At 38.2% G+C, this 16,009-nt stretch overlaps 1 protein-coding gene across 1 annotated transcript in view; it reads left to right on the top strand.

Moving 5' to 3' along the window:
* The window catches only part of LOC105227563 (uncharacterized), a 183,588-nt gene that overhangs the window by 74,586 nt on the left and 92,993 nt on the right, over positions 1–16,009 (top strand). The window contains exon 2 of the mRNA XM_049450566.1: positions 7,916–10,308. Within this exon, the coding sequence (XP_049306523.1) occupies positions 9,399–10,308 (910 nt within the window). The 5' untranslated portion in view covers positions 7,916–9,398. The remainder of the gene's footprint in view (positions 1–7,915; positions 10,309–16,009) is intronic.

Genomic DNA, 16,009 nt, shown 5'->3' with positions numbered 1-16,009 from the left:
AACAATTTTATTTTAACTTAAACTAGTCTGCAAACGAGTTAAACTAGGAGAAGAGCTCTAAAAAGCATACATATGTATGTCTATAGAACAGATTTGCATAATGGAATTTCATATGTGCCAACAGTTAAGCTTTGAATTCAGAGTTCTCTAATAAGCATATGCTTGGCCTAACTCAATTAAAGTCAATAATTATTGTTTTCCGCTGACACTTGGCAGAGTTTCATTCACAGCTATTTGAAATACAATTAATACAATTCCAACTGACTAATTAATTAAGCTTAATTGGAAACCCTTTTCAAAAAGCCGAGTTCTCACAAAAGTCATCATTACAGCACCGAATTCGGAAACACAACACTTTTATCAGCCACTTTTAAATGAAAAATAATAATGACGAATTGATTACTGCTCAACGCCCGAATGATCAGCAGCTATTACCTACGATTTAGCCACGTTGGGTGACATAAATTCTGGCAGCACGTGAAATTGCCATAAATTATGCAGAGCGTCCCCCACAAAGTGCCGCATGAATGCTCATCACAAACACAATTGGCTTCATAACTGACAAGCCGCTCATACAAAAACGAACCTCAATAGTGTTTAGTTAAGCGTTTATGTGGCCAAATGGAGGTGTGCTCATATAATAATAATAAACGCACACGCTTACATGCTATACACATACACACATGCATACATTGTTATAGTGTGTAGCAAGTTTGAACCTGCGGTTGCATCGCATTGTCGCACCGCACTTAATCTCAGCAATTGTGGAGCTGTTGATTTATAGGTGTTGGCCCGGAAATTTATCGCAAGTCGGCGACGCGCGCCGCCACCAGCTGTCATTTAATCCGCTAACGGCGTCCACTGTGAAGGCGCGTGAGTTCTATGTAAGAGTTTGGGACATACACGCTCTCGTTTCGGCTTTAGTCATAGGTGACATATATGCACACAAACATACTAACTAATATGTAGTTGCCGGCTAACGGCACTTGACCACAGTCCACCTTAATGGTCGCTAATTCGCTTTAATAGATTTATGTTTCACACTTCAACTCCAAATCAATGGCCACTCGAAGGCGTCTGTGTGAAGAGGAAGTTGATAAGTGTGATATGAGTAGTTTATAAAGTGACAATGGATTTAACAATGAAAGCAATATCAGTTGTAAGTTTCGAGAAGCCGGCTACCGTTTAGAATTGCAAGCTCGAATTTGGATAAACTATGTTGTGTGTGTGAATATCCTTGGGTACCGGTTATAGCCATAATAAATACTGAAAGGGCAATGATCTTTCTATTTGAAGATATCTCGTTAAGATCCTGAAAGAGAATTGTAAACGTAAATGTCATTTCTAAAAATTGCTCTACTCTTAGTAAGCTCAGAGCTTATAAGCAGAGTTTGAAAAACATTCAAGCAACCAAGCTTACCAGCCCATATTATCCGGTTTTGTTCCTGTTGATAGTACAGGGATTGTCCGGAAAGTAATAGGACTGTGTTGAATTACAAAAAAAATGTTTGAACAAATCGTTACTTCTTTAAAAACTTTAAAAATAATCTCCTTCTGCGTCAATGCAGCGCTGTCAGTGCGATTTCCAAGCAATAAAGGCGTCACGGAAGGCATTCTCCGGAATAGCCTTGAGAGCCGAGGTGCATGCTGCTTGGATCCCCTCTGTCGTCTCAAAATGCTTGCCTTTCATCGGCCTTTTCAGGCAAGGAGACGAAAAAAGTACAGGAGGACCACATCCGGGCTGTAAGGCGGCTGCAGAATGCCGACCTTGGTTAGTGTAGCTGCTCCCAAGAAAGGCAGTGTGAGCCGGGGCGTTGCCGTGGTGCATGGCGTGTGCCACTCGGTAGATTGTCACAAAGAATTGAAACAAATGGAATCATGGGAAGGTTTCCTGCATTGTGGATTATTGAGCAGTTCGGAGAGATCTTTCCCAACACTGACTAAGATTATAGTGATCCTCAGCGCAGATGTATATAAGTATATCATGTGAGGAGTCAGGCATGTCACTTTAGTCAAAGTCGTAGTGCCGGTGAAATTTGAAGATCAAAAAATGGTAAATTGACTGAGTAGACAGCTATCGACGAACGGTATTCAAAGCGAGCAAAGACGCAATAGTCTGCCGCTGAGGTTATGGCAACTGTATTATGCGATGTAAATGGAATAATATTCATCTACGATCTCCCAAAGGGAACTACCATCAGCATGGGCTATTACTACGCACTGTTGGATCAATTAAAGGTCACTTGTCCTGCGGCCTTATTGAATGAGCCTCAGAATCTCAATTCTGGAAAAATATGTTTGGAACTCGGTCCAACAGTACCGGAAAGGAAAATTAAACTTAAAATAAAAATAAACGAATATCAATCTCAGCATGTCATCACATCTGTGTAGCTATCAAATAATATTTTCGAACAATTCTAAAACTTCAAACTCAAAACTCAGCCATTATTTTCGAAAAATTCCTTAATCGATTTATTGAAATATTGTTATCGATTAAACACATACGCATGAACATCCACATCTTCTCCGCCAAACACCATCACCCTTGGCCTGCCATCACATCGCTCTAGACGATGTTTGACACTTTTCATTTTCGCTTAAATTTCACTTATGTCTTAATTTGTCCCATTTTCAATTGCCAGTCAACGCACTCACACATCCACATCCACGCAGATACGGATGCGCATACCTCCACACACAAATTCTTTCGATATTATTTGGTTATTTTGTTTCTAATTTGTAACGCAATTTTTATCGCATAAATCACTTGACATGAATTCTCGGCAGCTTTACACATGACAACGCACACACGCGCACACATGCATCTGAGCAATTTTTTACCCCAACATATAACAACAAATAAATATAACACACCATTACGCTAACGAATTTCACGTGTTTTTTGCTTTTTTTTTGGAAACTGGGAAAAACTTTTCCCAATTTCTTGAGTTTTCTCACGATTTTTTGACAATTTTCCGTCTTATTTATAATTTATTGACGTTTTGCCGATGCGCCGCTTTCTTGCTGCGGTGCTTATTTTTAGCTCGTGTCTATATTTTTTCAACATTTCCCTGCTTTCGAAGTTTTTTCTGCTTTTGGCGGGAGAATTATGTGCCCCGAATATGTCTTAATGGTTTTTAATTAAAAACATCATAACTTTATTGTCGAGACAATTTAGTACGTTTAGCGGTATATTATATATACATACATACTATAATTTACGGCCTATGCTATTTATCGATTGAATTGGGGAGTATGCATATATATGTATGTTTGCTATTTAGGGTATACGGGGTACTTTAATTAAATGTTGTACTAGTGCTAGACGATATTTAGAAACCTTTTGTTTTAATTTAAGGTATTATTGAAGTATGGTACAAGAAATTTTTATATACAATTTAAGGTTGCTTTGCGGTTAGTTCGTAGGCAAGGATCAATATTTTATTCATGAATAAATACTTTCGAAAATGCGAGGTAAAACTAAAAAAAATAATTTTTTCTTTTATTATTATTATCTGGAAACTGGTTGGTGTCTTCGATAAGCAAAGTTCATATTGAGCGTTTGACTTCGAGTTGTCGCAAAGCAAAATTTTGATTTGACTTCACTCTTTCTGCAGATTGAAAAGAAAATAGATAGTATCGAAATCGTGATAAATGTACGTTGTACAGTGACCTATAAAATAACCAAAATGGACTCCGCAGGTAGAAACATTTTTAGGTTATACTTTTTTTTTGTGAAATACAGAATTATTAGTGAATATTTGACTTGAGTCAATTGATTTCGAGTTAAATCTTCAGTTGAGTTAAGTAAAACTGCACAAATATTTCATCCCTTGTGTGTTTATTCACTCATTACTTCGAATTTGGTTATCCTCATATGTAATCCGAAAATCATTGCAGCTGGTTTTGACTCAGACTCTAAGGGGGATAGAGATTCGGCGTGATTATAAATATAAGATTATAACTGTTCTCATTTTATATCGCCTTCAAACGGATGTTTTTTGGCCATCCAGAGGATACTTCGCTTAAGACCGGAAGTCGTGAGCTGCTTGAGCGATATGTAGAATAATCGTTTCTGATCACTATGAATGGCGCTCATAGAACTTTCCTCACTTGCGTGAACTTCTACACATGACTCCATTCTCCTCGTGATGAACACATCATGGTTCATGTGTTAACTTTTACGAGGTATTACAATTAAGTAATGAGACTGATTCCATAAAAACCGTATATTTGACAATTATTCTACAACTCTGCCATCCCCTACAAAGTAGTCCCTTTGATTCGCAAAGATTCCTTCAGATTTAAACGACAATGACTAAATGCCAAATATTTTTCTTTGTAGATGTGCCAATAAGTCTTTCTTCATATCAAACAACTTGTTAAGCAGACCAATTTGCTGCTACCAATTGTTCCAAACATGCCTATTATCGGATATTTAGCCTCAATCAATGCATACATTGAAACATTTCTACTAAAAATGTTCGGGCGAACAAAACCATTAACACTTGTTCATGATTGTTGTTGTTTTGTCATACGCCATTTGGTCGCATGTGCTACGAGCATTGTCTGAGATTCGCTTTGTTGCTAAATACTAATGGCATACATACTCTTGGCTCAGCGCATGTTTGCATGCGGTTTTGCTGCCTACGATTGCCCACTTCAAATGTATACATACACACACATACCACCATTCACATACAAAGAGATATTATACGCTTGTAAACACTTAAATACACACACGCTAGCTGCCTTCTTGCCTGCGCACACAGCGTTAACCCCATGCCGCTCACACACAGCCACCTCTCGCTCTTCCTCTGTCCACAGCATGCACTTCAATTTGATTGCCTTTTGTTTACTCTTAAATCGTCGGCTTGTTTATTTGCTTATTTGATATTTCCTCATTTTTTCCACACAATTCACATAAGCAAGCAGCTTGCAACAGGCTGCAATTGCCGCAATGTGGCAAGTAAGCAAGGAAAATGATGCATCATTAATGTTTTCATACTTTGATTGCTCTTCAATGAGCAGGAAACGCATTGGGTGTGTAGGATGCGAATCGAAAGTCGAGTTGAAAAAAGGGTGCAAAGCATTTGAGTTGTTGTTGTTGCAATTTTTGCATGCAGCTTGCAATGCAGATCTACAGACATATATACATACGTTCCTTATAATGGTTGTATTGCCTACAATCAATTGATAATGCCTTTCTTGTTATTGTTCGTTTGTCTATTTGCATCCTTCAATTACAAGTATTTAATGAGTTCGAAGGAAATGCGCTGAAAAGGATTACGAGCGGTGCTCGACGGCGTTGAGAGGTCTCTCTCTTTATTGTGAGATAGGTATCCACTCTCGTACAGTTTTATGTGTGTTAGTACGCATTTGTCAGAACATTTTAATTTTATTAGAGAACTTCTTTTATAATTTTATGTATCTCAAGTCTACTTTTCTGCACTCGCTCCTAAGTTGCAAGAAAATGTGGGTATGCGATTGACTGATAATGCTAATAAAATTGTAGTTCTTTTGAAGCAGTAAAAATATTTATTTGCAAATAAAGAATTGCGCCCAGTTACTAACTAAGTTGCTGGCGGTACAAGCCGTTAAGAATACCATCTGCATCCAATTTGCAGAGTTATTTATTTTTATTTTTAGAATAACACGGAAATTTACCTCCCTCAAGTAAAAGTATTATTCTCAACACCAGCAGAGCTAGATTTCTAGAAGAAATTTTAATTTGTGGGTTCTCATACAATTAAACAATAATTCTGAAAACAGAAGAGAGCTAAGAAAAATGGTACAGATTCTAATACTGGAAGATTATAAGTGGAAAGGGTTTGAAAATTAAGAAGTCTCTATACGTACAAAAATTATTACTTTTGGCAATAGATTCAGCACCTACTTTCAAAACATGTGATTCTCTAGTAGAAGGTATAAAGTTCTTGGAATCTGGGAAGAAAGCACATGACCTTTCTTATTCTGAGTATAATTCCAAAGTTTGCGTAAATGCTCCATCTGGAGTGAACACTCTGAAGAGACAAGGCAACGATATAAAATTATTTACCCCTAGAAGTCACTTCTTATGTCTACCTTCTACAAAAGTCTATATAGTGTAAAAAAATAATTTAGTTCAGGGCGAAAACTTTACAAAATACTAGTTATTAAGACGTTTTAGTATTTAGTTGGGCACCTAAAAATGCTCGAAAATTCCGTGGCATTAATTCATCTAAATTTGTCAACTCTGCAGATGGTAATACTGTTCCAAGTTTCCAATTTGCGCCGTATGCTTCGGATCGTTATTTTGTTGAAAGATCTAACCGGAACCGGGACACAAGTTATTCACTGAAGGTTTCAAATTGTGATCCAACAGAGAATTATATATATAACGGTTCATTTTACTTTCAATAAAGGCTAAGTTTTCAACTTCAGAGGCCGCAACAGCTCTCTAAAACATTACGCTGCCGCCACCGTGCTACACAGTTGATACTACGTTCTTCGTTTAGTTTTTTTTTCCAAACTCAAGTTCTTCCACCTAACTACTAAAAATGTTGAATTTAGACTCAGCTTTTTCTCAAAAAATCCGTTTCCTTTTCTTTGTGCTTTTTTAGCGTATTCTAAACGAAGTTTCCTGTTTTTTCAGAAATAAATGATTTCTTCCGTGGTGTTCTAAAATCCGTTATTGTTTAGAGTTCTTTGTGTTGTTCTACTGTGGGACTCAATACCGCTAAGAGTTCTTTGTATTGTTCATGGACGGATACTCTTTTTTGACGTACTTGCTCTATGTTCGGCAAATTTTGGAGCCTTTCTTTTTGGATTTTGTCTACTTCTTTGAGAATCAGGATGACGTCTCTACAAGAAAGTTTTTTCTGAATATAGGAGGTGATTTTTGTTCGCCACTGTATTTATACCCTAAGATGTTTGCCACGTTTTTCATACGCCAAAGAGACGTTGACGCTTCTAGATGAATCCATTTAGTCGTAACCGTCAACTTGTTGGTTTATCTGTATATAGGTCAACAAATCCTTGATTTTCGGAGATATCGATCCGTAATTTTGGACACGTCCTTTTATGTAATTTATCGGAACTGTCAATATACAACCATCATAACATATAGCTGTCATAGAAACAGAAGGATACAATTAGGTTGCTGTATGGAAGTCTTTTTTTAATTTCGAAGGGGATTTTAACGGCGTTTTTAATGGGGACGCTACAAAATAAGACCGATAGGAACAGCAAACGACGCCATATTTTTTCCGGTTTGCCATTTTATCATGGAGAGATATACGTTCGAATTAGAAATCGAAATTATTAAAATTTGCCACCGGAATTCGGAGTCAGTAGCCTCAACTTTAGAAGCTAGCTTTCAATAGCTTAACGCTTTTCTTGTTTTTTTTTTTTTGTTTTATTTTATTTGCTTTGATTTAATTGTAATACCTTTTGAGGAGCATTATTTAAAGAAAGAAATATTACTAAGGGTAAGAAATTACCAACTAAAATACTAAATTACTGAAATTTCCGGTGAGTTCAAAGTAAATAGAAAAGGTTTTCCAACTCAAAACCTTCCGAAAGGTTTACACATATTGAAGAATATTTTAGCAAAAATGCATCAGAAAAAATAGAACCATAAATGAAATGAATGAATTATCATCATTACAAATAATCAATACCCACGATAAAAATCACTTAAGCCGCAATTAATTGCTGCCGCATTTCAAACTAAGCAAATATTTCACAAAACTGAATGAGTTTCGGCGTCAAAGCCATTAAAGTTCATTCAAAGACAGGAACATCAATCAAAACAGGTTCCCTTTGGCGGCACGAAAACACATTTTGGCGCGTGCAGGCATTCATAGCTACCACTTATTTATTTCTAAAACTCATTTTTATGGCAACTAATAATATATTTTTTACGATTTTTCAGGTGTGCGCAGCACGAGGTTAAATGACACGACCGTCTGCCTACGCAACAAAAATGAAGATACTATCAATAGCTAGTCAAAAGGTTCAATCAAACGGCAGAAATTAAATTCGCACGTGTAAACGCCAATTTTCTAAAAAGAACAACTGCAACAACAGCACGAAAAGCAATGAGCCAACATAACAAATTCGGGCCACACAGACAACCAACATGAACATGAAAACAAAATAATCAACGAAAGCGAAAGCAAATGTCAGCAACAACAACAAGCTATAAACAACAACACACTTGCGTTAAAAAGGAAATTAGCTCAACAACTGAAATTACCACGCTGGAAGTTGGAGAATACGCCTAGCCGCACACAGCACGCTTCCAGCGCAACATGAATTGTTGCTTGGCAACATGTTGCTAGGCGCTGTCCGCAACAAAATAGCAACGCTGACGATGACGGTGTCGTGTTAAGCGAAGTAGAAGTCGCAAGCAACAGACAGGAAAACCAACAAACGAAGCGGCGTACGCGTGAGGGTGTGTGAGCGCGCCTGCATGTCTGTCTGTGTGTGTGTGTGCGTCTGTAGGCAGCGAAGTGACAACATTTTGAGGGCGCGACAAGCAACAGCCATAGACTCAAAGTAGCTGGTGGTGTTGGAGCGCAGCTGACTGGATGTGCGGAGCTGGCTGGCTGCCTAGCGGTAAAGTGGCGTTCGTGCTTGCTCGTGCGGTTAGTCGTATGCTTGACGGTTCCGGAGCGGGTTTGTGTTAACGGAAGAGCGCAAAGTACAACAAATTTCGTATGCGAACAATTGTGGAATTTATGAAAGGCGAAAGATTGTCGTGTCGGTGGCGTATGGTGAAAAGACAGAGTGAATCAAGTGCTTGAAAATTTTTATGAAGCTACTTAACGGTACTGCGTGTTTTCAAACGTTGCAAGGGTGGATATTTGCATTTATTGAGAAAAATTAAAATAAACAGTGTTCAAAAAAATTTTGAAAATTAAAATAATTTAAAAAAAATATTTTTTAAAAATTATGAAAAATAAAAACAACAGCAAAAATTAGCTTTATATAAAAGTTTTGAGCGAAAAGTGCAACAATTAACCACTGCCAAGTGTTTCGACTGATTTTATTAAACTTGCAACATGCGCTAAAAATATAACCAGTATATATGTATGTATGTATGCAACTGTTGTGAAGCGCGTACAAAAAATTAAAAAGAGCAGAAACTGTGAAAAAGGTTCAAATCAAATTGTGAAAAGTGACAAAGTGTCAACGCCACTGGTGACACTTAGTCTGTCGAGCGCGCATACATGTCCACACACATACACACACACACGTGTAAATTAACAATTTAACGCAGCTTGACATTGCCAGCATTGTGGTTGCGGCAACTTTTACCGCTCGACTATCGCTGTGTGTCGGCCTGTCCGTCGCACTGTCTGCTTGCCGTGTTCTTCGCACTTAATTAATGTCAAGTGGGCATCACTTGCATTATGCAATTTAAGGCGACAACTCGTTTCGCGTACGCAAACTGCAGCAAAATTAACAACAACAAAAGTGAAAACAACAACAACAACTCGAGCAATTACAGCAAAAGCAGCCACGACAACAGTAGCAGCAACCATAACAACAACAACAACGAGACTGTCGTAGCGCGTCGTGATTTCGCGTTGATCTATGCACAGCTACATGCAAAGCAACAACAACAACCAGAGCAACAACAAAACAAACAACTCGTGCAACTCCGCGTGGCACACAAAATGCAAACTACAACAAATACAACTACGGAAGTAAACTGCATTTGCGCGTCACCACGCGGCAACAGCAGCAACAACAAAAGCAGTTGCAACAACAACCACAGCAAAAACTTCAACTCACAAAGTGACGCAAACACCAGCACAGCCGCGACAATAGTTTGCAACATGGCAGCTGCCACAATCCCAACAGCAATGACTGATGACAGTGGGTGTTGCAAGTGTGCAAGCAGCAACAATATGCAACGTTGCGGCAAAGATGTTGATTACATTGCTGCTGCTGCACCAACTCCGGCCGCGGCAACGGCGGTGGCGTGCGCCGAACGACCAACGCCAACACAATGTTGCAAGCACGCCACGCAAGACAGCCTTAGCAAGTACAATAAGAACAATCAGCACACATGTGCAGTCAACTGGAAAAACAATTTTGTGGCAAGTGAAAGTGCGAAGAAAGATTGCAAACATTCCGCAGTGATTAGAAGTAGTGGCAGCGGCAGCGGCGAAAATTTACTGGCAACAGCAGCGGCAGCAGCTGAAATTAAAACCAAAATAACAACAAAAACAAGCAGCATGCATACCGCATTCGACATTGGCAACTGGAAGAGCATATGTGCTATGATGTTGTTGTTGTTCTGCTTTACATGGCATGGTGAGTGGAAATTGTATTCTTCTTTCAAGATCTCTTTGTATGTATGTGTATTTCTCTGACATTTACAAAGAAAATTTAGCCTAAAAAGTTATGAATAACTGTAAAAGGTAGATTAGTTGTAATTCACTCAGCCGATCAGGTGTAAATCTGCAACTCTCAACCGAATAATGAGAAAGTAATATATGAAGAATACTTAGCTCAACTTAGTTCGTTAAACCAAATATCTCTCTTCCTGAAGTTAAGACATTAGATCCGGCCTTGATAATCAGTACCTAACAAAGTTTACGAATATTTCTATTATAATTTAGTGTTAAGTTTCTTTCTAAGTTTATTATATCGAAAAAATGATATTAAAACAATCCCGGTGTAAAGATTTATTCGTCAAAAACAGTTTTTAGTTTATAGTTGTTATAATCCTATAGTAACTTTGTGATAGTTGTTCAAGCAATTAATGTTAATGCTTAAGTTGGCCTTCGAGTATACCAACTGATAAAATTTTATCCAGACTTACAAAAAAGATAAATTTTAATACAAATTACCGCCTTCAAAGTAGGCTCCTTGGCCAATACAAGTATGTACAAGTATTTCGATTTCAGCTCAAATTTGGAGCGCATTAGCTAGATTGTTGAGCAGTTTCGACTTCATATTCATAAACCCACGTTTCGTGATCAATAGTGATGCATACGATGATTGAATGGACCTCAGCTACGTTGTCGAGTAACTTTTTCTCGAAGTCGAATTTTGCAAAAGCGTCAAATGTTTTGTTATGAATCTAGCATTAACTCGTTTCATAACCAAAATATGTTCAGATTATCCATAAAAGAGACAGATGTTTTCAATAATCTCACGACCTTCAGCGTATGCCATTCAAATACTTGTGTTTTTTGAAGAAATTTTTAAAGATTGGGTATGCGCGCGCAGTTTAATTTGATCTTATAAATTTAAACAGATGATAAGATATTGTCGACAAACCGAAAAATCTTAAAAAAAGTACGCGAAAATGGTGAATGAAACTCAAAATATTTAATTAATCATCAATATTTATTTTGTCGCCATCTAAGTAGTCCTCCGTAGATGCAATACACTTATGTCAATGATTTTTCCATTCCTCGAAACACTTCTCCTAAGAACTTTTTGGAATGGACTTTAGCTCCTTTATCGATTTTTGTTTTATTATCTTCGATCGACTGAAAACGAGAGGCAGTTCAGGGAATACGAAACAATCACTCGGAGATAAATGAGGTGAATACGGTGGTTGATCGATGATATTTATTGAATTTTTGACTTTGAATTCGGTCATAAACGTGTCTCGATGCAATGTTGCATTATCATCGTGTAAAATCCATAAATTTTTCTTCCACGATTCCGGCCGTTTTCGACGGATATTCACACTCAAGCGCCTCAATATGGCCAAATATAACTCCTTGTTGACCATCTGTCCCACCGGAACCAATGACATCACTTTGGTTTTAGAGCGGCTTTGACGTGTTTTTTATTTTGGTTTCAGCTCATTTTTTCTTCTCCTTTCCGATGATTTTTGACTTGTTTGCATGTGGAAACCATAAACCTATATCTCATCGGTAATTCTAATGCTCTCCGTGAATATAGGATCGGAATTCAGACAATTAAGAATGTCCAAAGAGAGGTATTCTTTTTGAAAAAAAATCAGCTTTATCGGGACGAGTCGAGCAAGAACGCGTTTCATACCCAAAATATCCAACAAATTCATTCAAACGGACTCCCGAGAGATGTCGAGCTCTCTTGTCATATTTCTAACACTTGCCTGACGACTTTCAAGCACTATATCTTACACTTTTTTTTTAAATATTTTCATCAGTTGCAGAGGTCGAATGTCGAGACGATTCTTCAACGATCTCTCGACCGTCTTTGAAGGTTTGCGTGTTTGAGAAAACTGAAGTACCGTAAGCTTTTTCCAGCATTTTCAACGTTTCGGCAAACAAAATTTGATTACTGAAGCCATTTTACTCAGTTATCTTACGTCGCACCTATTTGAATATCCATTACCTGTTCGTTAACATCTCATCAAGAGTTCGGCGTCTCTCTGTAAATGAAAATACATAACACCTGTCGATTTACATATGACCATTCCTGTATTCCTGAATTCGGAAAATTCTTCGTTGAAGTACACTTGCATTTTTTTCTTATCGAAATTGTAATAAGAATACCTTAACATTAGTGAAAGTGAAAATGAAATAAAATATTTTAGGGTTATAGCTTGTGCTTTTCATAACTGCTAATCATGTTAATAAGGTACATCAGTTCAAAGTATAACTGGGTGTTTTTGTACAACTTTGGAACACTAGCCAAAATTATTCTATACCAATCAGTTAAGAAACTAAAGTTTCCGTTAGAAAGATAAAGCTTTTAAGTAAGATGCTTTGAGCAAAAACTTTCACAAACTACATATCTTAATCTTGTGTGAAAGTTTTAGGTCAATCTTATTTTTTAAAAGCTTCATCTTTCTAACGAAAGCTTCTGTTTGAGTTTCAGAGCCTACAAGAAGTTAAATTGTTTTAAAGGCTCCTTCACGAAAAGCTCTCTCAGGCGATTTTTCTAATAAAACTTAAATATTTTACATCAAAAGTACTATACGTATAGTTCAAACAGTTCCGAAACTGAAAGTACTCAAAACTATACACATTACAGATTCATTATCAATTGCCATATTAAATTATCTATAATTTTTTTAAAGAAATGTTTTGAAAATTCTTCAATATTATTAATAGAGGCTATGAAACTATCACTCAAGGTGAAATAATTAAAGATTATAAGTAATTGTTAATTTAGTTTGAAACGGAAGCTTTCCCTAATAGACAAAGCTTTAAAGCTCATTTTTAAAATGTAGATATTGAGAAAACCTTCAAAGCATAAGATATAAAAGCTTTCAGCACCTTTCGCCGCAATTGATCAAAAATAATATTTTTTACAAAAGTTGAACCCAATTAGTTAAAAGAATAAGTAAATTCCAATTTACCAAATTAAAGCAACAAAACTGTTCGGTCATTTACCGTTAAGCGCAGCTACGTTTTATCTTCAAAGCTGTCTCTTTAAGCCATAAACAACACAAAAACAAAACTAGACATATAGCTATGAAACACAGACTAAATAGCTCTCAATCAAACGTTTTGCTGCAGTGTCACAAACAACTAAGACAACAACAACAATAACAGTGACATGCAATCTACACTACACTTTCAATTGAAATGGAAAAATGCACACGAGACTGGATTTGCGAGCATTCATGTGCGTGTGTATGTGTGAGTGTGGCGCTGTGTTCAAAGGAAATAAGAGGAAACGATGCAATGTGGCGCCACACGACGACGATCGAAACGCCAAAAGCGAAGCGGAAGGAAGGCGCAACAAAAAGCAGTCGAGTCTACGAAACAAATCAAACGTGCAAATGCCGAAGCAAAGCAGCGACGGAAAAGAAGAAGAACACTATAAAGTAGTGATGAAGAGCAAGTAAAAACGCCAACAACAACAACAACAAAAAGGATGCAAGTTTATACACAAAAAGGCAACGAGCAGCCAGCAATTGAATGAGACACCGCGTCGTCGCCGCCCAGGGTTCCGCCGCTGCCGGCAGTAAAACAGCGAACGGCAACCACCAAAGGCCACACCCACTTTCACCACTAATGAATGGCGTCATCGAAGGCGGTGGTGTCGAAGCCACTAACTGCAGCACGTGAAACGGTAAAAGAAATAAGTAACGGCAAAAAGTGTTGCACTAAAAAATCAAAGAGGGGGTCTAAGCGGGGGTGTGGACACAACGCTTAGCCGTGTGTTTAAGCCAAATTGTGAGATAAACCGGCGCTGAACGCGCACACATACCAAAGCACGTCAGACAGCAAAGCGCATGTGTGCTTATGTAACGTTAGACAGAATGCGAGATCGCGCAGATACGCCGGCGACACGGACACCCACACACATACACGAGTGCTCACAGCGTTGCAAGTGTCTGCTTTGAATTCACACAAAACAGCTGAAAGCTTGCTTAGTTGGACATGCGAAGGCAAATATATGCCATCTACATATATACATATGTGTATGAGTGTGTGTGCGAGGGTCACTAAGCTGCTGAATGCGGAAACGGTTGCTTTATTGCGCCGGCATTCAAGATGAATTTCTTTGCATTCTTCGCTTTCGTTTCACCGCCTTTTTCTTCCTGTGATTTGGTTTGGAATTTTTGCTGATTGTTGTTGTAGTGATATTCGCTTGCCGTGGCACGCGTATGGCAGAAATGCCGCTGTGTGTGTGTGCGGGAAAATAAAGTGCCGCGCAATCAATGAAGATTGTAACTGGCAAAAATGCAATAACCGAATGCGCAAATGAATGAGGCAGTTCGAGTGCATGAATGAGTGGATGAATAAATGAAAGATTGGCATTGCACCGGGGAATTGGTGGTTGGAAGAAATTTAGTGAGAAATCTGTCGATTTAACTGAGTTAGTGCGGAAATGTTCTTTTATGGCGGTTTACTTTCAATTCGGCGGTTAACTGCTTGTACGCTGAAATATAGCGTTTCAAGTTTGACGTGGCTTAAGATCGCTGAAACACTTGTGGGTTCTCGGCGAAAACTTGCAACAGTTATTTTCACAAGCTTCTCTTGAGGCCGACTTTACTTCATTAAAGGAGTTCTGCATTGACCGAAACAAATGGTAGTCCGATGGTACAAGGTCACGGCTATATGGTGGATGCATCGAAACTTCCCAGCCAAGCTCTTCCAGTTTTTGCCGCCTCAACAAATATATGTGTGGTCTAGAGTTGTCCTGATGGAAAACGAAGCCCTTTCTGTTGATCAGTTCTGGCAGTGTTCTTTCAATGGCTTGCTTCAATCTCATCAGTTGTTGACAGATAAATGTAGAATCATTCATTGGCCCAGGCTGAGGCAGCTCATAGTGGATGAGTCCTTTCCAAACCCACCAAACACTCAGCATAACCTTTCGGGGCGTCAATCCTGACTTTGCGACCATTTGTTGAGCTTCACCACGCTTGGACCATGAAGTTTTTTCCACGTCATTGCCATATTTGATTTACTTTTCGTCTCCTGTTACCATTCGCTTCAGAACGGGTTCGATTTCATTTCAATTCAGCAAAGAATCCGAGATGTTATTTCGGTCCATTAAATTTTTCACAGACAATAATGTCATGTGGGACCCAAACATCGAGGCTCTTTTTTAGCCAGCCTTGTTTAAATGGTTCGAAACCGTTTGATGATGAATGCTAAGTTCCTTAGTTGTAAGCGGCGACTAGTAACAGCCAGAATTAATCTCGAAATCACAAGAAACAGAATCGAATGTAAAGCACCTTTGACATTGCAAAAGAGAGGAGAAGGCAAAGCACGAAGGTTACCAAATTATCTCAGGTATTTTGTTGTTAAACGTCAAGTGTTCACTGAAGCCAATAAGCGGCAGGATTGAGCTATTTTCCTATCGGCTATTCACGAGACACCTAAAATATCTGCTTTCCCACATAGATACATATAATTATTCATATATACGGGAATATATACACATACATACAGGGAAAGTTAGATTGCTAAGGCGACAGTTTTCATTTCAATCGGCGGTTGCAGGCTGCGGCCAAAATTTATTGCACAATTTCTACCAAAAATGAGTATTTGGTAAGCGCGGCGGCAAAACGAAGAAAGAACGACGAAAAATAACGTCTTTTAGAGCACTG

This window comes from Bactrocera dorsalis, chromosome 2 (genome assembly GCF_023373825.1).
Source record: "Bactrocera dorsalis isolate Fly_Bdor chromosome 2, ASM2337382v1, whole genome shotgun sequence".
NCBI lineage: Eukaryota > Metazoa > Arthropoda > Insecta > Diptera > Tephritidae > Bactrocera > Bactrocera dorsalis.
The sequence above is the reverse complement of the archived record's forward strand: the minus strand, read 5'-3'. Positions and strand labels throughout refer to the sequence as shown.